At 39.1% G+C, this 17,659-nt stretch overlaps 1 protein-coding gene across 3 annotated transcripts in view; it reads right to left on the reverse strand.

Annotated features, from left to right (window-relative positions):
• Nucleotides 1–5,890: 5,890 nt before the first annotated feature.
• The window catches only part of Prkaa2 (protein kinase AMP-activated catalytic subunit alpha 2), a 71,733-nt gene continuing 59,964 nt past the window's right edge, over nucleotides 5,891–17,659 (reverse strand). For all 3 annotated transcript variants that reach the window (XM_087551294.1, NM_023991.2, XM_087551293.1), the window contains 3 exon segments: nucleotides 15,536–16,040; nucleotides 12,815–12,941; nucleotides 5,891–12,347 (listed from right to left, as the gene is read on the reverse strand). In XM_087551294.1, the coding sequence (XP_087407420.1) occupies nucleotides 12,109–12,347; nucleotides 12,815–12,941; nucleotides 15,536–16,040 (871 nt within the window). In that variant the 3' untranslated portion in view covers nucleotides 5,891–12,108.

Here is a 17,659-nt window from a genome sequence, read left to right on the forward strand (position 1 = left end):
ACAGACATCTGCATAATATTTCCCCCACAGAGTGCACATTATTTTCAGCAGCCTAAAAATAGACCACAGTTTTACAAAGCAAGTCCTATCAAATCTTTAAAAAGAACAACTAGAATTCTATAGCAGAAAAATTAGAGTAGTTTTCATGAAAATAGAACAACACATTATTGAACAATGAGTGGGTCATTTTTATAAAAGAGAGAGAAATTTCAAGACTTTTTGAACCCAATCATAATAAACACATAACAGAACCTATGCTATATTTTGAAAATCTCTTTACAATGGGAAGAGCACAGCTATAGGTGGTGGTCACACTCATCAGATCAGAGTTGCCATGAGCATCCCATGGTTTTGCCAGTATCACTCTAGCAGTCTGTGCACATTCCTCAAGGCTTTGGTGCTTGTCAGTCACCCTGGAGGTCAGCTTATGCTGCCAAGGCTTCCTCTAGTCCCTAACACCCAAAGCTTTAGCCACACCCAAAGTCCTGCTATCACCTAAGCAAGTCCAGATCACCACAGCCACCCCACGTGTGAGTAAGCACCTGTCATCTGGGCTCCACAGCTGAATTTCATGCAGGCACAGTGTTGGCAACAAAGCACACAACCCTCAGCTATGACCCAAATACAGACTGAAACATTTTCCAGACCAGAAAGGATAAGAGCTATCCTCCTCCTGTTTGTTTTGCTTTATTGGTTTGTACATATTTTTATTCTGTGTATTTTTGTGTTGTATTTTTGGTTTTATCAATATTTTAGTAGTGTGTGTGTGTGTGTGTCTGTGTGTCTATATGTGTAAAACTAGTCGCAATTTTGTACATTAACTCACTATGTGTCTTAGTTAGGGTTTAACTGCTGTGAACAGACACCATGACCAAGGCAAGTCTCATAAAAGACAACATTTAATGGGGGTTGGCTTATAGGTTCAGAGGGTCAGTCTATTATCATCAAGGTCGGAACATGACAGCATCCAGGCAGCCATGGTGCAGGCAGAGCTGAGAGTCTACATATTCATCTGAAGGCTGCTAGCAGAATACTTGCTCCCAGGCAGCTAAGATGAGGGTATTAAAGCCCATACCCACAGTGACACACCTACTCCAACAAGGCCACACCTCTCAAGTGCCACTCCCTGGGCCACGCATATATAAACCATCACATCCCACTCCCTGCCTTCCCCCATAGGCTTGTTCAAACATATGAGTCTAGGACGGCCATATCCAGCCATAGCATAATTTAAAAAGTACATTTAGTCCAACTTCCAAAAGTCTGCATAGTCTACAGAAGTATCAACAATGGAAGAAATCAAATTATTCATTTCCAGATGACATGATTCTATACTACTCTATATTAAAAAACCTTTTAAAGTTTGTGAGGAAGAGAGCTAATAGGAATTTTCAGTAACTTTGTAGTATACAAATCAATATACAAAAAGCAGTACCTTTCTTACATACCAGCGATGAAACTGCAGAGAAAGAAATTAGGTAAACATCCTAGTCACTATAGCTCCAGAAAAAAATTACCCGGGAATAAACTTAAGCAAGGACAAGAAAGTCTTCTAAATGAGGTCGTTAGGACACTGAGAGAAAATGCTAGACAACAGAAAGGTCTTCCCTGCTCCCAGAATGGCAGAATATTGTAAAAGCCATTGTATTGCTAAAAGTAATCAACAGATTCAATGCAAGTGCCACCAACATCCTAATGTCACTCTTCACAGAACTAGAAAGAAGGATACATGTGTCATGTGGACACAAAGAGTCACAACAAGCCTGCAGGGAGAGAACACGGTGACAGGCAGGCATTATACTACCTGGTTTCCAAGCACACTACAGAGCTACAGGACACGGATGGCCTAGGAACAGCACAAAAACAGACACAGGCCAGAGGAACAGAACAGTAGTCCCAGAAATAATCCCAGTAAGTTCGACCACCTAATTATTGACAAAGGTTTTAAAAACATAGTGAGGGGGGAGGAAAAGGCCAGCTGTTCAAAAGGTGAGAGAAAACCTGTAGTCTACCTGCAGATAAAGTTAAATCCACACCACTTCACCCGATACAAAAAGCAATTTAAAGTGGATCAAACAAAGCCCTAATATAAAACCTAAAATGCTGAATCTGCTAGGAGAAATCACTTCAAAATAAAGGTATGGGAAAGACTCTCAAAACAGGGCTCCACTACCAAAGGAAACATAATCCCCAAACTAAGATACGGAATTGTGTGAAATTAATTTTTTCTGCAGAGCAAAACAAAACTATCACACAGGGTGAACAGTCTATAAAATAAGAATATTTTTGTCACCTATGCTTCACATAAGGAGCTAATATGCAAAACTGAAAAAAAACTGTTGAAATTAAATGAACTCAGAAATAAAAATCAACACATAGGCTAATGAAATGAACAAACAGACCTCAAAAGAAGAAACATAGATAGCCAATTAGTACTTTCATTTTTTAAGGGAAATAATATTCATTAACACACTGTAGTGGCCGAGCACCTGACAATATTAGATATATGTATATCTAATTACATATAATATTATATAAATATGCATATATATTCCTTAAGAGAAAAACATAAGGGCCTTTTGAGTTTATACATTGCTGCAACCACTTTTTAGATAAGTACACTAAATTCTAAGAGAACTCCTAGATCACTCACTCAATGTATTCACTGGGAATTTAGCAATAAGCATTTTTAAAAGTATTCAACATCCCTAGTCATCAAGGTAGCACAAATTAAAACTACTGTGATAGACCATCTCATTGCCATCAGAATGACTATAATAAAAAACATACACACACACACACACACACACACTCCACATTCCCATCCCATACGCACACCACATTCCCACTACACACACACACACACACACACACACACACACACACACACACACTCCACAGAACACCAGCAAACACTCCTTAAAATGCACAGAGGAGGAACCCTTACTTATTCCCAGTGGAAACATGAACTAGTGCAGTCATCATGGAAATCAGTGTGACAGCTTCTCAAAGTCAACACAGGACCCAGATGCACCACTCCTGGGCACAGAGCCCAGGGTCTCTGTTTCCTGCCCATAGAGACACTTGTACGTCTGTGCTTATGGCTACACTACCCACAATAGCAAGGAAAAGCAACCAGCTCCAATGCCCATCAACTGATAGATGATGAAAATGTGCTACATATGCCTAATGAAATTTTAGTCAGTTATAAATAAAAATGAATTATAAGAAACTAGGTGGCTCTAGAAGTATTTTACTAAGTCAGCCAAATTTAGACAGCCAAAAACTGCATGGTCTCTCTTATATGTAGATCCTAGCTTGTAATGTACACATGTGTGCAAATAAACGGGCATAAATGTGGGTGTAGCCAAAAAAAAAAAAAAAACCCAAAACAAAAACGGAAACAAACCAGGAAGTAACCATGATAGGAAGAAAGAAATGCTGAGGACAGACACAGGGACGTCCGTGGCTAAAAAGCTGACAGCTAGGCAGAGGAGCATTCGAGCAGGACAGGGGACGGGGAGAGGAGAGGAGCAGGAGGAGCACCAGCTAAAATTCTGTTGAAAACACCACAGCAATAAGTAGTACTTTGTACGCTAATTAAAGTAAAATTTAAAAAGAGGAATCATTACAGCCAGTCTAGGGAAGTCTGAACCATTAGAACATATTTTGACAACTTACATACCAAAAAACTGAGGAACACTAGAGACAACTGATGTATTTCCTTCCATGCAGCTACAGCCTACTAAAGGGGAGAGTTAACAACTAAAACAGATACAAGACAAGCAGTGCAGCTAAACGGATCATAGTCTCTGATATAAAAACAACAAAACAGTAAACAAAGAACAAACAGGACCAAAGGACTCCTTACTGAATCCTGTAAAGAATGCATGAGCCCCCTCCCAAATTATTCTGGCAAGCAGAATGATGCCAAACTCACTTTATGAAGCCAGTGTTACCCTGATACCCAAACCAGACAAAGACACAACACAATAATTACCAGCCAATCTCCTTAATGAAGGTAAATGCAAATTTTCAATAAAAATACTGGCAAACCAAATTCAGCACATATAAAAAGGATAACTCACCATGATGAAATTGATTTAATTCCACAGTTCATAAAGTATGCAGATCAGTAAGTGTAAGACATTATCATATAAATAAGAATTAAGGACAAAAACCATATGATCATATCAGTCCATGGAGGATTTGCCAAACTCAACATCCTCTACATGCAGAATTGTGAAGAAACTAGGAACAGGCAGAGCAGATTTCAACACAATAAAGAATGCACACATCGAACCTAGAGCCAATATTCTACCAGAAGAGGAAGAAAAACAAAGGATTTTCTCTGAGATTAGGAACACAAAAAAGGGGGGGCCTACTTTTGTGACTATTATCTATTTCATTTTAGCCTTGAAAGGAAGACAAGACTGTCTGAAGGAATGAAGAAAACTAGCAGGCAGAGTGAGACAGGAAGAGAAAGAGGAGACATGGTCAAAGCACATGTTACACTTACAGAAAAAGGACATATGTACAATTCATATATCAACAAAGTATTGTATTTTAAAAGTAATCAGAGGGGCTGAGGCCATAACTTAGATGGTAGACTGCTTACCTTGCACGCATGAGACTCTGGGTTTAATATCCGCCACAGCATGAAATGGGAATAGTGGGGCGTGCCTCTAATCCCAACGCTGGGGAGGTAGACACAGGAGAATCAGAAGCTTAAGGTCACCCTCAGCTTCACAGCAAGTCCAAGGTAATTTAGTTGCCTGAGATCCTGTCCCAAAAACAAAGAAGACCAAACAGAGGTGAAGAAGAAGGGAGGAGGAGAAGAGGGGTGTAGAGAAGGAGAACGAGAGGAGGAAAATGATGACAATAATGATAACAGCACAAATTAGTAGTAGTAGATTTGTGCTTAGTCTCCTGAGAGAGCCCAAGTATGCCCACGGCACGTCCAAAGAGTAAAACAATAAATCTGTGCTAAGTCCTTAAGATGGTGGTGGTTTGTTATAAAACGCAACACCCAGACGTGCCTCCAGTCACACAGTCACAAAGACGAACGTGGACAGCGACGGTGTGAAAGAGCCAACAGAGTCCCAAGCAATTTCTTTCTAAAGAAGCTTTCTCTTAGCTGGAACATGGAATATTAGCCTAATTACTGAACAGAAACAAAAACAGCCTTCAAATTAAACAGACTTTAATTTGACTTTGTGGGAAATGCAGACACACGATTAGATGGGCCACTTTTCTCTTATGTTTGTTGCCAGGGAGTCCCACACAAGTGAAACATCCATCAGAGATAATCTGCACATAGGAAATGCTACTCAATTCACTGATCTTCTCTACGTGGTTACTGAAGAGAAGTCCTCTCCACTGATCACTGAACTCTCAAGAATGCATAACAAATAAAACTGAAAGTATGATCTATAGTCATTTAAACAAAATCACCGTGAGTCTGCTGGTTCCTATTCTGAAACTGATTACAGAAAGTAGTCCCGATTTCAATAACTTAACAATGCTTTTAAATAGAGATGAACTCTGGCACTGTGCCATTATGGGACTATTTTACAGGCTAAGGATGAATGCAGGGTATCCCCAAAAGCAAATCAAACTATTACTCTCCAGTAATACACTATGTTATGATCATGGATATAACCTAGATCTGTCAACTTTGTTTTATTTTTTATACTCAAAAATCAATGTATTATAGTAAATGTGATAAAAACACAACCATTCCTACCAAAATAATATCAAAATACTATGACCCTCAAGATCATAGTTCATAACAACCTCACAATGAACACTCAAAACAGTACAACCATGAGTAGTTGTGAACAGTCTTGACAGCTGTATTTTGGTACATTAAGGCAGCTTCAGACAACACTTTGAATAACAATATTTATTGAATCAAAAGACAGGTCTGATATTTAAACATTTGAGGTTTTCAAGAAATTCTGAAGTGTCTTACAGTAAGAATATTATGATTTGTGAAACTGTGTCTTAAACATTCTCAGCACTATGCCCTTATTACATATGACATCTAAAAACAAGATACTCATTCTATCATTATCAAAGGTGTCTAGTAAAAAAGGAAAGATTGACATTGAAGATGGGACTAGAAACCCCTACTTAGGGGCCTTCAAACGGTTTCTCACACACATCTGTGAGGTAGGTTATTATCCACATTTTGTACAAGAGAAAACTACACAAGGTTACATACCTTGTGCTGCCATAATAGCAAACAGGGAATTAGATCCAATTAGATCCGGTCCTTAGCTTTGCATTTCTTTTCTTTATAAACTTTAAAATATAAAGACTGCTAGTAATTGCATTCATTTTAAAAGCATAAGAAGGCAGCCAAATAGTTTCCCGGGTGGCTTTACAAAGTGAAACAAATGAACAGAAAATGCATTCAGTGAAGACATTCCAATGGTGACGCTGTAAGGTCTGGTCAAGTGGAACCAAAAGGCAGAAGCAAACCACGTGACCGCCTGTGGGACAGGTCTCAGGAAAACGGGGGAGCTGGGGGCAGCAGACTTTGAACACACGTTTACGGCTACTCTGCAAGTATTTGAGAAGGCACCAGGTACTCTTTCTTTCTTTGTGTAGACTGTGGGTCTGTGTCTCTTTAATTCTGGAAAAATGTTCTCCACTTAGAAAAAAAATGGGCTTCAAATTTGGTAACAAACCTTATTTACAAGAGACTTTTAGCTGTGAAAATGCACATTCAGACTAGCAGGAGAAAAATAACAATGCAATTCTTTCCCAGGAGGCTTCGGTGTCTCTTTGAAAATTTAAATTAACACAAAGTAGCAAACCTTGAATTAAAAAAAAAAATCACTGTATAAACCTTATCTTTTAAAAAGTCTCCTCAATATTTTTTTCATTCTATGACATTCTACAAATCCTTGACTTTTTTTTAAACTGGAGACATTATGCCCTAGAATTTCCTTAATTGCACTTTAAATATACTTGAATTTACCCACCCTGCTTGTCCAAATAATCATGAATTACCTCTATAAAACTCGAACTGCTTTTAGACATAAACTACAGCTACCAAAAGTCACATGCAGTCACAAAGGGCATTGTTATGCAAGGCTGGCAGTAAATATTACTGTTGGCTCACAAAATACAGGCCTGCAGTCTGATAACTTCCGGATGGGACCTGATTCTGTTCAGGTTATGGCTGAAGAAGTTTAATCAAAACTCAACCCAGTCTAGACTGTGGGCCTGTCTCTCATGCTATTACTGTTTAGTGGCATCATAAATATTCCAGGAAAGGCTGGTAAAGATGCTGCTAACTTGTTTACATGATACATATGTATATACACATACATATATGCATGGTTTAAAGCTCATTAACTTAAGTTACATTTCCAAGTTTAAAAAGGCTTGGAGCACTTCTATCAAGCCAATAGTGATTAGGTAGTTCATAGAGACACACTCCATAAAAACAATGTCGTCCCATTTATGCACAAAATAAAAAATTATCAAAATGAAATTTAGATAAGCCTAATTCAGCTAACAGTCACAAACTGTGATCATTTAGGTAGGACTGGGGCTAATTTTCCTTTACAAAAAGAGACTGTACTTTAAAAATCACGTAACTAAGGTCATGGGGTTTAGGTCAGCAGTTAAGCACTTGCTTCATACATGTGAAGCCCTGGGCTCAATCCCCAGTACAAAACTCCCCACACCAAAATCATATAAATAAAGTTGCAGAAAAAAATATGTCCTAGAGATTTTTCTGGATTTTAAGCACCCTCAATAACTTATAAATACTTACAATAAAAATCAATATAATCATAAATACTTCACAAAATTACATCTAGTTAGTGCAATCAATGAGCTTTTATAATTAGATTAACTATGTTCAGTTATAACTACTATATGTCATTCCAGGACTTACAAACAATACACCAGTGTTTGTTTTTATTATTTGTCTATCCGATGTTTCACAGACGCTTACCGCTCAGCCCAGAAGAATACAACGGCAATGAACAATTGGTCACCACTGCATGAGTGCATGTATGCATACATACATGAATACATGTATGGCACTGTGACTTATGGAGAGACTATTGAGCCTGCGTACTGGACTGCTTACTGCAAGGGTGCATTAGCAGACCTGGAAATGCATCACACCACCTCTGCTACATATCAGTCATTTTCTAATTAATGCTAAATCCCATGCCATGTTTTGATTTTTGCATTCCAGCAGTCCAAGTAGTTATGGTTAGTGTCCCTTTGAAATGCCTCAAACTAAGACAGAACACTCATACTAGTATGACACAAATACATAAAATGTGAACACTAACCCTGATGTTCTGAAGAACTAAACAAGGCAGGGCTTTAGAGCTCAAAGGGACGAGAGCTCTTTATCAATCCCTTTCATTTTAGGGTTTTAAATTGAGGCCAAGTCCAAGATCAAACTTACTACACTCATAGCCTTCATCAAAGTTTTCAACAGAGTTGCCAAGAATACTAAGTCATAATCCCTACTTAAACAAGCCACAGAGGAACTGAAGGACAAGTCGCCAGACTGAAAAGTTTTAGGTCTTTAAAACCAAACACAAAGCAGACAAGGCTAAGGGCAGATCTCACATTTAGGTATGAGACTTCACACTGGGAGTTTAACTTAGTCACCAGTGACCAGACAGAGCTGTAGTGTCTGTGGTAGGTATGTTCCAGGCTGTTAAGTTTTGTGAATATCAGTGTAAGACCCACATTAACTAAGCATGCTCACATGTCAGTAGAGACTACAGATAAAGCAGTATAAAAATCTGATTTGGTTGTTTATGATTATTTTCCAAATTGTGTTTCATCTCACAAATCTGTGTTCCCTGAGTACAAACTAGCTAAGGAAAGAGTATACCCAGAGTTAAGGAAGTGTCCTGGAAAGCTTACTGTATAAAGGAGAGAATTATGTGCTTCACATACCCAATTCCCTGGCACACAAGGACTTAGTGTTTCTGCTTAGCTTAGGCTCCCACCAGATGTTGCAAGGGTCTCTTACAAGGTTTCTTGATTAAAACAAAACCCTAACCTGTGAATGGTTTAGGTTTTTTTTTCTCTCCTGGTAGATTTAATTTGAGACAGCTTTAGTTTTGGTTTCCTAAATAAAAGGACTTAGAAAATGTTCAGTGACCACTGAAGAATGAATAAAACTGATTCACTCATCATGAAGCCACACCAGAAAGCCATTGGTCTCTTACTCTTCTGGTTTTCCATAAGTAACTGTCTAAGACTTTTCAGTCATCCACTAAGGGAAAAAGAAGGAATAGATGTTCTATGTAAAAACCATTAGTGTGACTCAGGATGAACATGTGTTCACGGTCAATGGAGTGGTTCTGAATTAGCATCCGGCTCTGGGAAAGAGGTGCTACTCAGTGTCACTAATGAACACACTGTGTGTGGCACTCATGTTTTCTTACGGGATGCTAAGGTTTCTTTACTGTTTACTTTGAAGCAAGATCTTGCTATCTATCTAGTCATTAGGCCCCCAACTATCTTCCTGCCTCACACTCCCCAGTAGCACTACAGGTAAGCAACCATACTCAGCAGAAGTTTTAAAAGAGTAAACTAGCTTGGGCCAAGTAGAGTTTCGCATGGTTATATGGTTTGTTTTTTTCTGAAAGTCTGCAAGTCTTTTGTGTTAATAGTCACTGTCCTCTGCAAGGTGCAGAGCAGAACACAATGTATTCCAAAACTATTCTGCAGGATTTCTTTGTTTAAGGAAATACTATTTTGGGAAAAAGATGGACTCCATTTCCAGCCCACATAAATAAGCCCACATCTATAACCTAACAGTAATTCTCCTAGGATCCAAGAGGATAGATTGCTCTAAACTCAGTACCTGTCATACTTAACCGAAATGTGGAGACTGTAAATTGCAAAGAATTCTTTCCTTTTCTGTTGCTCAGAGCAAGAAAACCCTGTGCTGTGACTATATCCCAGCCTCTTCTTTTCCAGACGAGTCACTGAATTCTCTCTGCAAACCAACTTACTCTATCACCTAGATTCATTCAATAATCATGTCTTAAAATGTTAAAAGAAACAAAATGACCTTCGGTTTTCCTAAAATTCAACAGGTTAACTGTCAACCTGGTTATCCATAAAAACTAGAATGAGTAAGACAATAGTAAATAACTTTTAGCTCTCGAATGGCATCATAATCACTCACATAAAGTAATTTGGTTTAAATTCGCTAGACTAAGAAAGCATTCTGCATCCTTCCTGCCTTCATAAATGTTGTGGATACTGTTATTAGAGGTAAGGAATCCAATCAGTTCCTTATTTCAAGGTCTTCCACATCACAATTAAGCAAACATTATGAGGTGGTCTCCCCTACCCCACAAAAAAATGATACATACACATTTGGAGAAGCCAAAATTATGCCATCTTCATAAAACACATTAGACAAACCAGGACTAAGTATTGTTATTAAAATAACTACTAAAATTACCATCTATTACCACAAGATGGCAATCTTTCAAAGATTAAAACCTTAAGGTACCTCAAACTGTCCACCCTCCTTTCTCAATTAGTGAGCAAAGGTTCCTTTTTTTTTTTTTACTACTGAGATGTCAGAGTGATAAAGACTGACCGTCATTTTTAAAAGAACTATGAAGTTATCTGATGTGGTATGATGCAAATTCCTGATTCAAAAAGCTATTTAAAGATAGATAAACTTGCCTTTTGTAATGAAAAATTTGGTCTAACAGTCTCATTTGCTTCTTGGTAAATAGAAAATATACTATTTTTGGTGAGGAGAAACCTTTCAAGGCAATGTTACCTTTTTTTCAAGAGCTTAATATTTTCTAGGGTGAATCAGATCAATGATTTTGTTAATTACAACATAAATACAATAAATGAATAAATAATTATTAGATAAATTACACATAATTTAAAATACTTTTACCAAAACAACATATAATCAATTAACTATCTATCTTGCTATATAGTGTTTTTTAATCTTAAATTAAAAAAAACTTGTACAAAAAAGTTTGGTTTTTTTTTTTTTGATTAAAAGCACTGATGTGTCAATACATATGTATATATATGTAAACAACACATGTAGTTATTCCAGGAGAATATACTTTTAAATATTTAAGGCTTCCCTGTCCAATCAGGTTCAACAGTGAAGGTCACAGCAGATCAAGCTTTGAAAGTATTTAAAGACCCTATGGCCAAAGCAAGGTTTTGATCTAAAGGAGTTAAAAAAGGGAAAAGCAATGAGCAAAGACAGTGGCTACTGAGGAAGAGAGAGGACTCGGCATCAATAACAAAGTTCAAGTGGATTAGCAAAGATGCCCAAGGGCTGTGACTCCCAGCCCGCCCCCAAGCCCCCAGCTACCCAGTCTCATAAACACAAATGAGATCAAAGAATAGATTTCCTTTTAAGAGACTGTTGGTATCTGCCTGTTTCCTTTAACTATGCACTAACTTTGCATGGTTTTATATTGCTTTGTGGTAGTGGGATTTAACTAGGGGCCTTGCACAAATGTCAGGAAGCTAGGAGACTGGGCTCCTATTATCAGAAACACAGTCTGTATGGCTAATACTAGGCAGTATTTGCAGAAAGTATTAAAAAAGACTTTTGGTTTCTGATATTTAAGGGGACAGGATTTTCGGATTTCTACATTTAAATAATATTTCACTGACAGTTACTCTATTTCTGAATCTTCTTGTCCAAGAGTGCCTAGACAGCCTGACACCTATGGAAATTTAGGAGGCAAACAGGATTTACATGAACTAAACGTGAAGGAAGGCGGTCCCACCGAACCACCCCGAGATCAGCGGGTTCATCAGTGAGGTGTGCTCACCATGTGTAGTGAATTCACGGGTGTAAGTTAACAAGCTTCACCAGCACTCAGCCGTTCCTAGCTATTGATACCTATCATAGGCACAGCAGAGTTACAGAGTTCTAAAAGTAAACAGAAGGCCAGATTTCTGTGTTTCCAGCAGCACTGCATGTCACCTGGGAATGTTCACATAACTTCTATTGCAGAGCCTGTGGTACCCGAGAGTGCGGTAATAATTTGAAGAGTGTATGTGATTTCACAGTGCGGTAACAGAAAGACAGAGACCGGTGGTGGGTTATCAACGGGCTAAAGCAGTGATAAGACTGGCGCACATTTCAAAAAAATCCATGGTATGACTGCCCAGGCGCGGGGAAGCGGAGGACAAAGTGCTGCCAGTCAAAGAACCAGTGAGAGAGCCAGACAGTGAATGGTTCTCGGCTGTGCTGGAATCGACACTTGACCGAGGTCTGTGGAGGCCGGCAGCAGAACAGGAGCGCTGAGGTGTTGAAGAACCAGACCTCTGCTCCACCACCTCATCTGAAAAGACCAAAGATCAGTAAGCAACGGCCCTGCTGAGCACTTGCCCAAGTCCTCCCCGGAAACAGCTGCAGGAGCACGGGAAGTAGAACAGATCTGAGCGGGGAGCTTAGGAAGGACTGTCATGTTAATGTTTTAAAAGAGCCACTAACCCGCCCTTCCCACAGTCATAACACGGTACCCACCCACCATTCATGGCATTTCAGACAGTGGGCCCCTAAGTCCTTCTCCACATAGGATGCAGCATTTATAAGGAAATGAAAGGGAGTATGCTTACATCTGAAATTACCTCACATCCTTGGCAATTTATTTTCTGCTAAAGCTACATGTTTGGTTTCACTTACATTTTGTTTAGATCTGCTTTAAGAGTAGAGGACCCACCCACCATGTCTTTGTGATGATTTTAACACTAGGTCACATCGTGTCAGATTTTCTTTCTCAGGATTCATTCCTGTTGGCCTCCTTACCATCGATGCTTTTAAAGTCTAGAAGATAGCTCCGATTGTCAACCAGGTAAAGCTGTAAGCTCATTTTCACGTAATTGCCAGTCACTGGGTTTTTTCTTCTTACTCGAAGATGGTATGCATTCACTACCTAAAGCCGGAAATAGGTAAATATTTAAAAGTACCCAATGTCTCCATCTTAGCAAAGGACATCAAAAGCAAACATGGGCGAGGGAGAGAAGAATTTATGGTTGACTTCGATGTTACAAATAGTTTGGTATCTTTAATCCCACTATCAGCAGCATTTGTTAAAAACTCAGATCCTATAGTCTAGCCTTTAGCTCAGATACTAACCACACTCAGTTGCCTTTTCTTCAGTCGTTTTGAAGGAGTAGCTGAGAACTGAATGTTAGTGGTTTACATCAGGTAGAACAATAAAAGCCAAATACCACCATAACAGAGGATGGTGTTAGCACCTTTGAGAGACAGAAAACTGCAGCTCAGCTAAAGAGGATTCTGGGTCTTCAGAACTTTGGTCAGATTAGTTTCTAAATATTTCCATGGATATTTGAAAAATATTGGATTTCCTTTTATTTACATATTTCCATAGTAAGACAAGGCCCCACATTGGTCTGAAATCTAGAGAGATTCTCCCATCTCAGGTTTTATTCTGGAGTGGCAGTGCTATGGTCATGAGCCACTAGGTCCAGCAAAGTTGTTTTTAACTGAATAAAATAGCTTCAGAAAAAAGACAAAGGCTTGAGTTTAAGTAATGTTATTTAATCAAGTAAAACAATCAATGAGAGCACACTAAACTGATGTAATAAAATGTACTGGATATATGATAAATTTGAATTTTTTTCTCCCTAGTGACTTAAGTCACGAGTCGGGAAGGGGACAAGTAGGGAAGAGCTGGGGTACCGAGGCAGGGGGATAAGAGAGAGTTGGGAGAATAACAAGAATTCATTTCATACATGCATGAGGTTGCTAAAGAATTAACTTATTTTTAAAAATTAAAATAGGCCAGTTGTGGCACATGCCTTTAATCCCAGCACTTGGAGGCAGAGGCAGATGGATCTCTGTGAGTTCAAGGCCAAACTGGTCTATACATGCTATACATGAGTTCTAGGACAGCCACAATGATGTAATGGGACTTGTCCTATCTTGGGGAAAATGGATGGATGGATGGATGGATGGATGATAGATAGATAGATAGATAGATAAATAGATAGATAGATAGATAGATAGATAGATAGAAAGAAAGAAAGATAGAACACACATTCATCACCCTCAAGGAAAAACAAAACAACAGTTAGTTAAAGGGATATCTTTTTTTTTTTTTCTTTTTCTTTTTCTTTTTTTTCGGAGCTGGGGACCGAACCCAGGGCCTTGCGCTTGCGGATGAGCTAAATCCCCAACCCTGATATCTTATTTTTAAAATGTCCCATATATATTCAAATAGAGTTAAACTGCAATGAAATGCTAAGTTAAAAAGAAAGTAAAAATATGTGCTGATAGTAATAAAAATATGCCATAATGAAGTGTGACAGCTAACACTGAACAGTGTTGGCAGTGTTAAAGACCATCGGGACCTCTGAAGCTGTACTGAACGCCCTTTCTACCGTGAGATGGTTATGATTCTATAGGAAGAAGAGATGAAAGGTTACAGCTTTGAAGTGACCCAGTATGCAGGTGACAAAGGTAGACTGTGATGGTTAATCCTGTCATATGACAAGGTCTACAATCACCTCGAGGACACACCTCTGGGCACGTCTGTAAGAGATTTTCTGGATGATGTGATCTGAAGTGGGAAGGGCTGGAGTCCTGAACTGCGGAAGGGGCAGTGGGCTGAGCACCAGCAGTGACGGCGTTCTGCTTCCTGACTGAACATGAAGTGAACTTCTGCCTCACACCCCTGCCTCCCTGACGTCCTGCTGTGATGAGGCCTGTGTCCTAGAACACTGAGTCTGAATGAACCTTCCCTCCCTCCCTCCCTGACCCCTCCCTCCTCTTCCCTCTGACCCCCTCACTGCCTCCCCCTCCCCCCCCACCCCTCCCTCCTCTTCCCTCTGACCCCCTCACTGCCTCCCCCTCCCTCCCTGACCCCTCTCTCCTCTTCCCTCTGACCCCCTCACTGCCTCCCCCTCCCTCCCCTCTCCCTTCCTCCTCCTTCCCTCCCCTTTCCATCTGTCAGATATTTTGTTGCAGCATGAGTAAAGCAACTAACAAGTCAAGGATATAAAGTCTAGATAGGAGAATTGATGGACTTGGGGAAGAGGATTGCTGACTGAATGAACATGTCTGGATAGCATAATGTATACTGGACACTAGCTGTCCTAGCCATCAACCATCTATGCCAAAAAAGCATGGGGAGAAAACAAACTTCCTGAAAAGAGAAAAAAGTTAGAAAGAAATTGCCTTTTAAGATTTCAGACATTTTGTTGCTATGAACCATGATGTAAGAGGTGAGCTGTTTTCGCAGATAATTTCAATTGCATGGCCAAGAATGCTATTCTGTAAATCGAAATATGTTCCCAGCATCAATAGCTCTTTGTCCTTTATTATGTTTTAACTGTGTGTTATATAATTTAAAAGAATGAACCATGTCAACCAAAAGCATGAAGCCTGCTACAATTATTTCTAAATCAAAACCAACTTTGCATGGCCCTCAATACTGAACTGCTTTGACAACTTACATAAGAAAAATCTCTTGTGCAAACAGCCTTAGTACATTGCAATGCCTACCTTCCATTCAAAGTCCAGCTGCTTCATAGCTCGGTACACCTCCGCCATAATGTCGTATGGTTTGCTCTGGCTTCGGATCCCAAGGTGCCACTTGGCTTTTTTCACAGCTAAAGATTTGGGCTTAGTTGTGTTGAGTGCATCCAGTGGACAGCGTGCTTTGGGGCTGTCTGCTATGAGAGGTGGCATCCTTTCAGGATGTGGTTTCAGGCCGGGGGGAATATGCATGGCACTATCGTCCATGAAGGAACCCGTTGGAGGACTGGAGGCGAGGTAGAACTCACTGGCTTGGTTCATTATTCTCCGATTGTCAATGATGAGATGATAAGCCACTGCGAGCTGGTCTTGAGGGTCACCACTGTATAAACTGTTCATCACTTCTGATTCTGTACACTCAAATTTTTCACATACTTCTTTCACAGCCTCATCATCAATGACGTTAGCATCATAGGAGGGGTCTTCAGGAAAGAGGTAACTGGGCAAATCCTGTTTAAACCATTCATGCTCTCTAGGGAAAACACCATACACACTATTGTAAGAACATGCTTTGGTAAGTCCCACATAATTTAGACATGTGGCAATACAACAAAAACACTCTGAAATACCGGAATCTATTCCCAGTTCTCCCTATTAACCGCTTATTAACTATGTGACCCTACGTCAACTGCAGGCTATGTGCCCCTATTCCAGTCAATTAATAATTTATCCCTGAATAAATACAGGTATTTAGGCTCAAGATATTTCCCTGAAAATGAACAAAGTGGGTCTGTCACTTTGAGGAAAATGAGTGGCAATATTGTCACCAATATCAGAATCTAAGTTTCCTAGCAAATCCAGATGATGTACAGTAATTTGTTCCTGCCACCTAGAGTTTGATGGTTTCTCAAGATCCAAAGATGATCTGATTGTCAGTATTGATAGTACTGAACCTGACTTTTATAGTGTAAAATGAAATGTTCAAAATCTGTATATTTCAATAATGTAAGATTCCCCAATCATGTGATAGAATTATACATGTATGAGAAGGTCACTTAAAATTTAAAACATTATATAACTATAAAGTGGTACAATATAAAACTTCACTTTTCTCTCAGTTGATACTGAAAACTGTAAGCTTTGGTATAGTACCAAAGAATACCATTATTATGTGCATGACTATTAAAATACTCCTTTATTTTCCAACCACTTACCTGAGTCCACATTTTCCTCAGTAACTTCAATGAATATAAAATTTTTGCAAGATTAAGTGAAGAAGTAGATTGAGAATCTAGCTGCTTTGGGTTAAACTAGGCATTGAGGAGATCTATAAAAATGTAAGATGATACTTTTGACAAAGTTTTCCCAATACACTTATTATCCTAACTATTCAGAAGTCTCATTCAGAAGAATCTCAAGTTCAAGTCTTGCTTCAGCTACAAAAGAAGCTAGAGGCCACACTGGGTAATTTAGTAAGAGCTTATCTCAAATAAAATATAAAAGGAGCTAGGGGAGGAGAACAGAGATGTAACTCAGTGGTAGAGTGCTTGCCTAGAAAGCACAGGGCTCTAGGTCCAGCTCTTAGTTGTTTGTTTCTAAAAAGATATTTAAATGAATAGATTTTAGGTATATTTAATTCTAATTTTAATTATATATGCTAACTACTGGCATATTACTATTAAAAATTTCTTTGAGGTTCTCAATGACTTTTAAGACTAAAGAGCACTTCTCCATTGTTGGTGGGATTGCAAACTGGTACAACCATTCTGGAAATCAATCTGGAGGTTCCTCAGAAAATTGGACATTCCACTACCTAAGGACCCAGCTATACCTCTCCTGGGCATATACCCAAAAGATGCTCCAACATATAACAAAGACACATGCTCCACTGTGTTCATAGCAGCCTTATTTATAATAGCCAGAAAAGCTGGAAAGAACCCAGATGTCTTTCTACAGAGGAATGGATACAGAAAATGTGGTACATCTACACAACGGAGTACTACTCACTATCAAAAACAATGACTTCATGAAATTCATAGGCAAATGGAATGAACTAGAAAATATCATCCTGAGTGAGGTAACCCAATCACAGAAAAACACACTTGGTATGCACTCACTGATAAGTGGATATTTGCCAAAAAACTCGAATTA

This window comes from Rattus norvegicus, chromosome 5, assembly GCF_021556685.1.
Source record: "Rattus norvegicus strain SHRSP/BbbUtx chromosome 5, alternate assembly SHRSP_T2T, whole genome shotgun sequence".
Taxonomy (NCBI): Eukaryota; Metazoa; Chordata; class Mammalia; order Rodentia; family Muridae; genus Rattus; species Rattus norvegicus.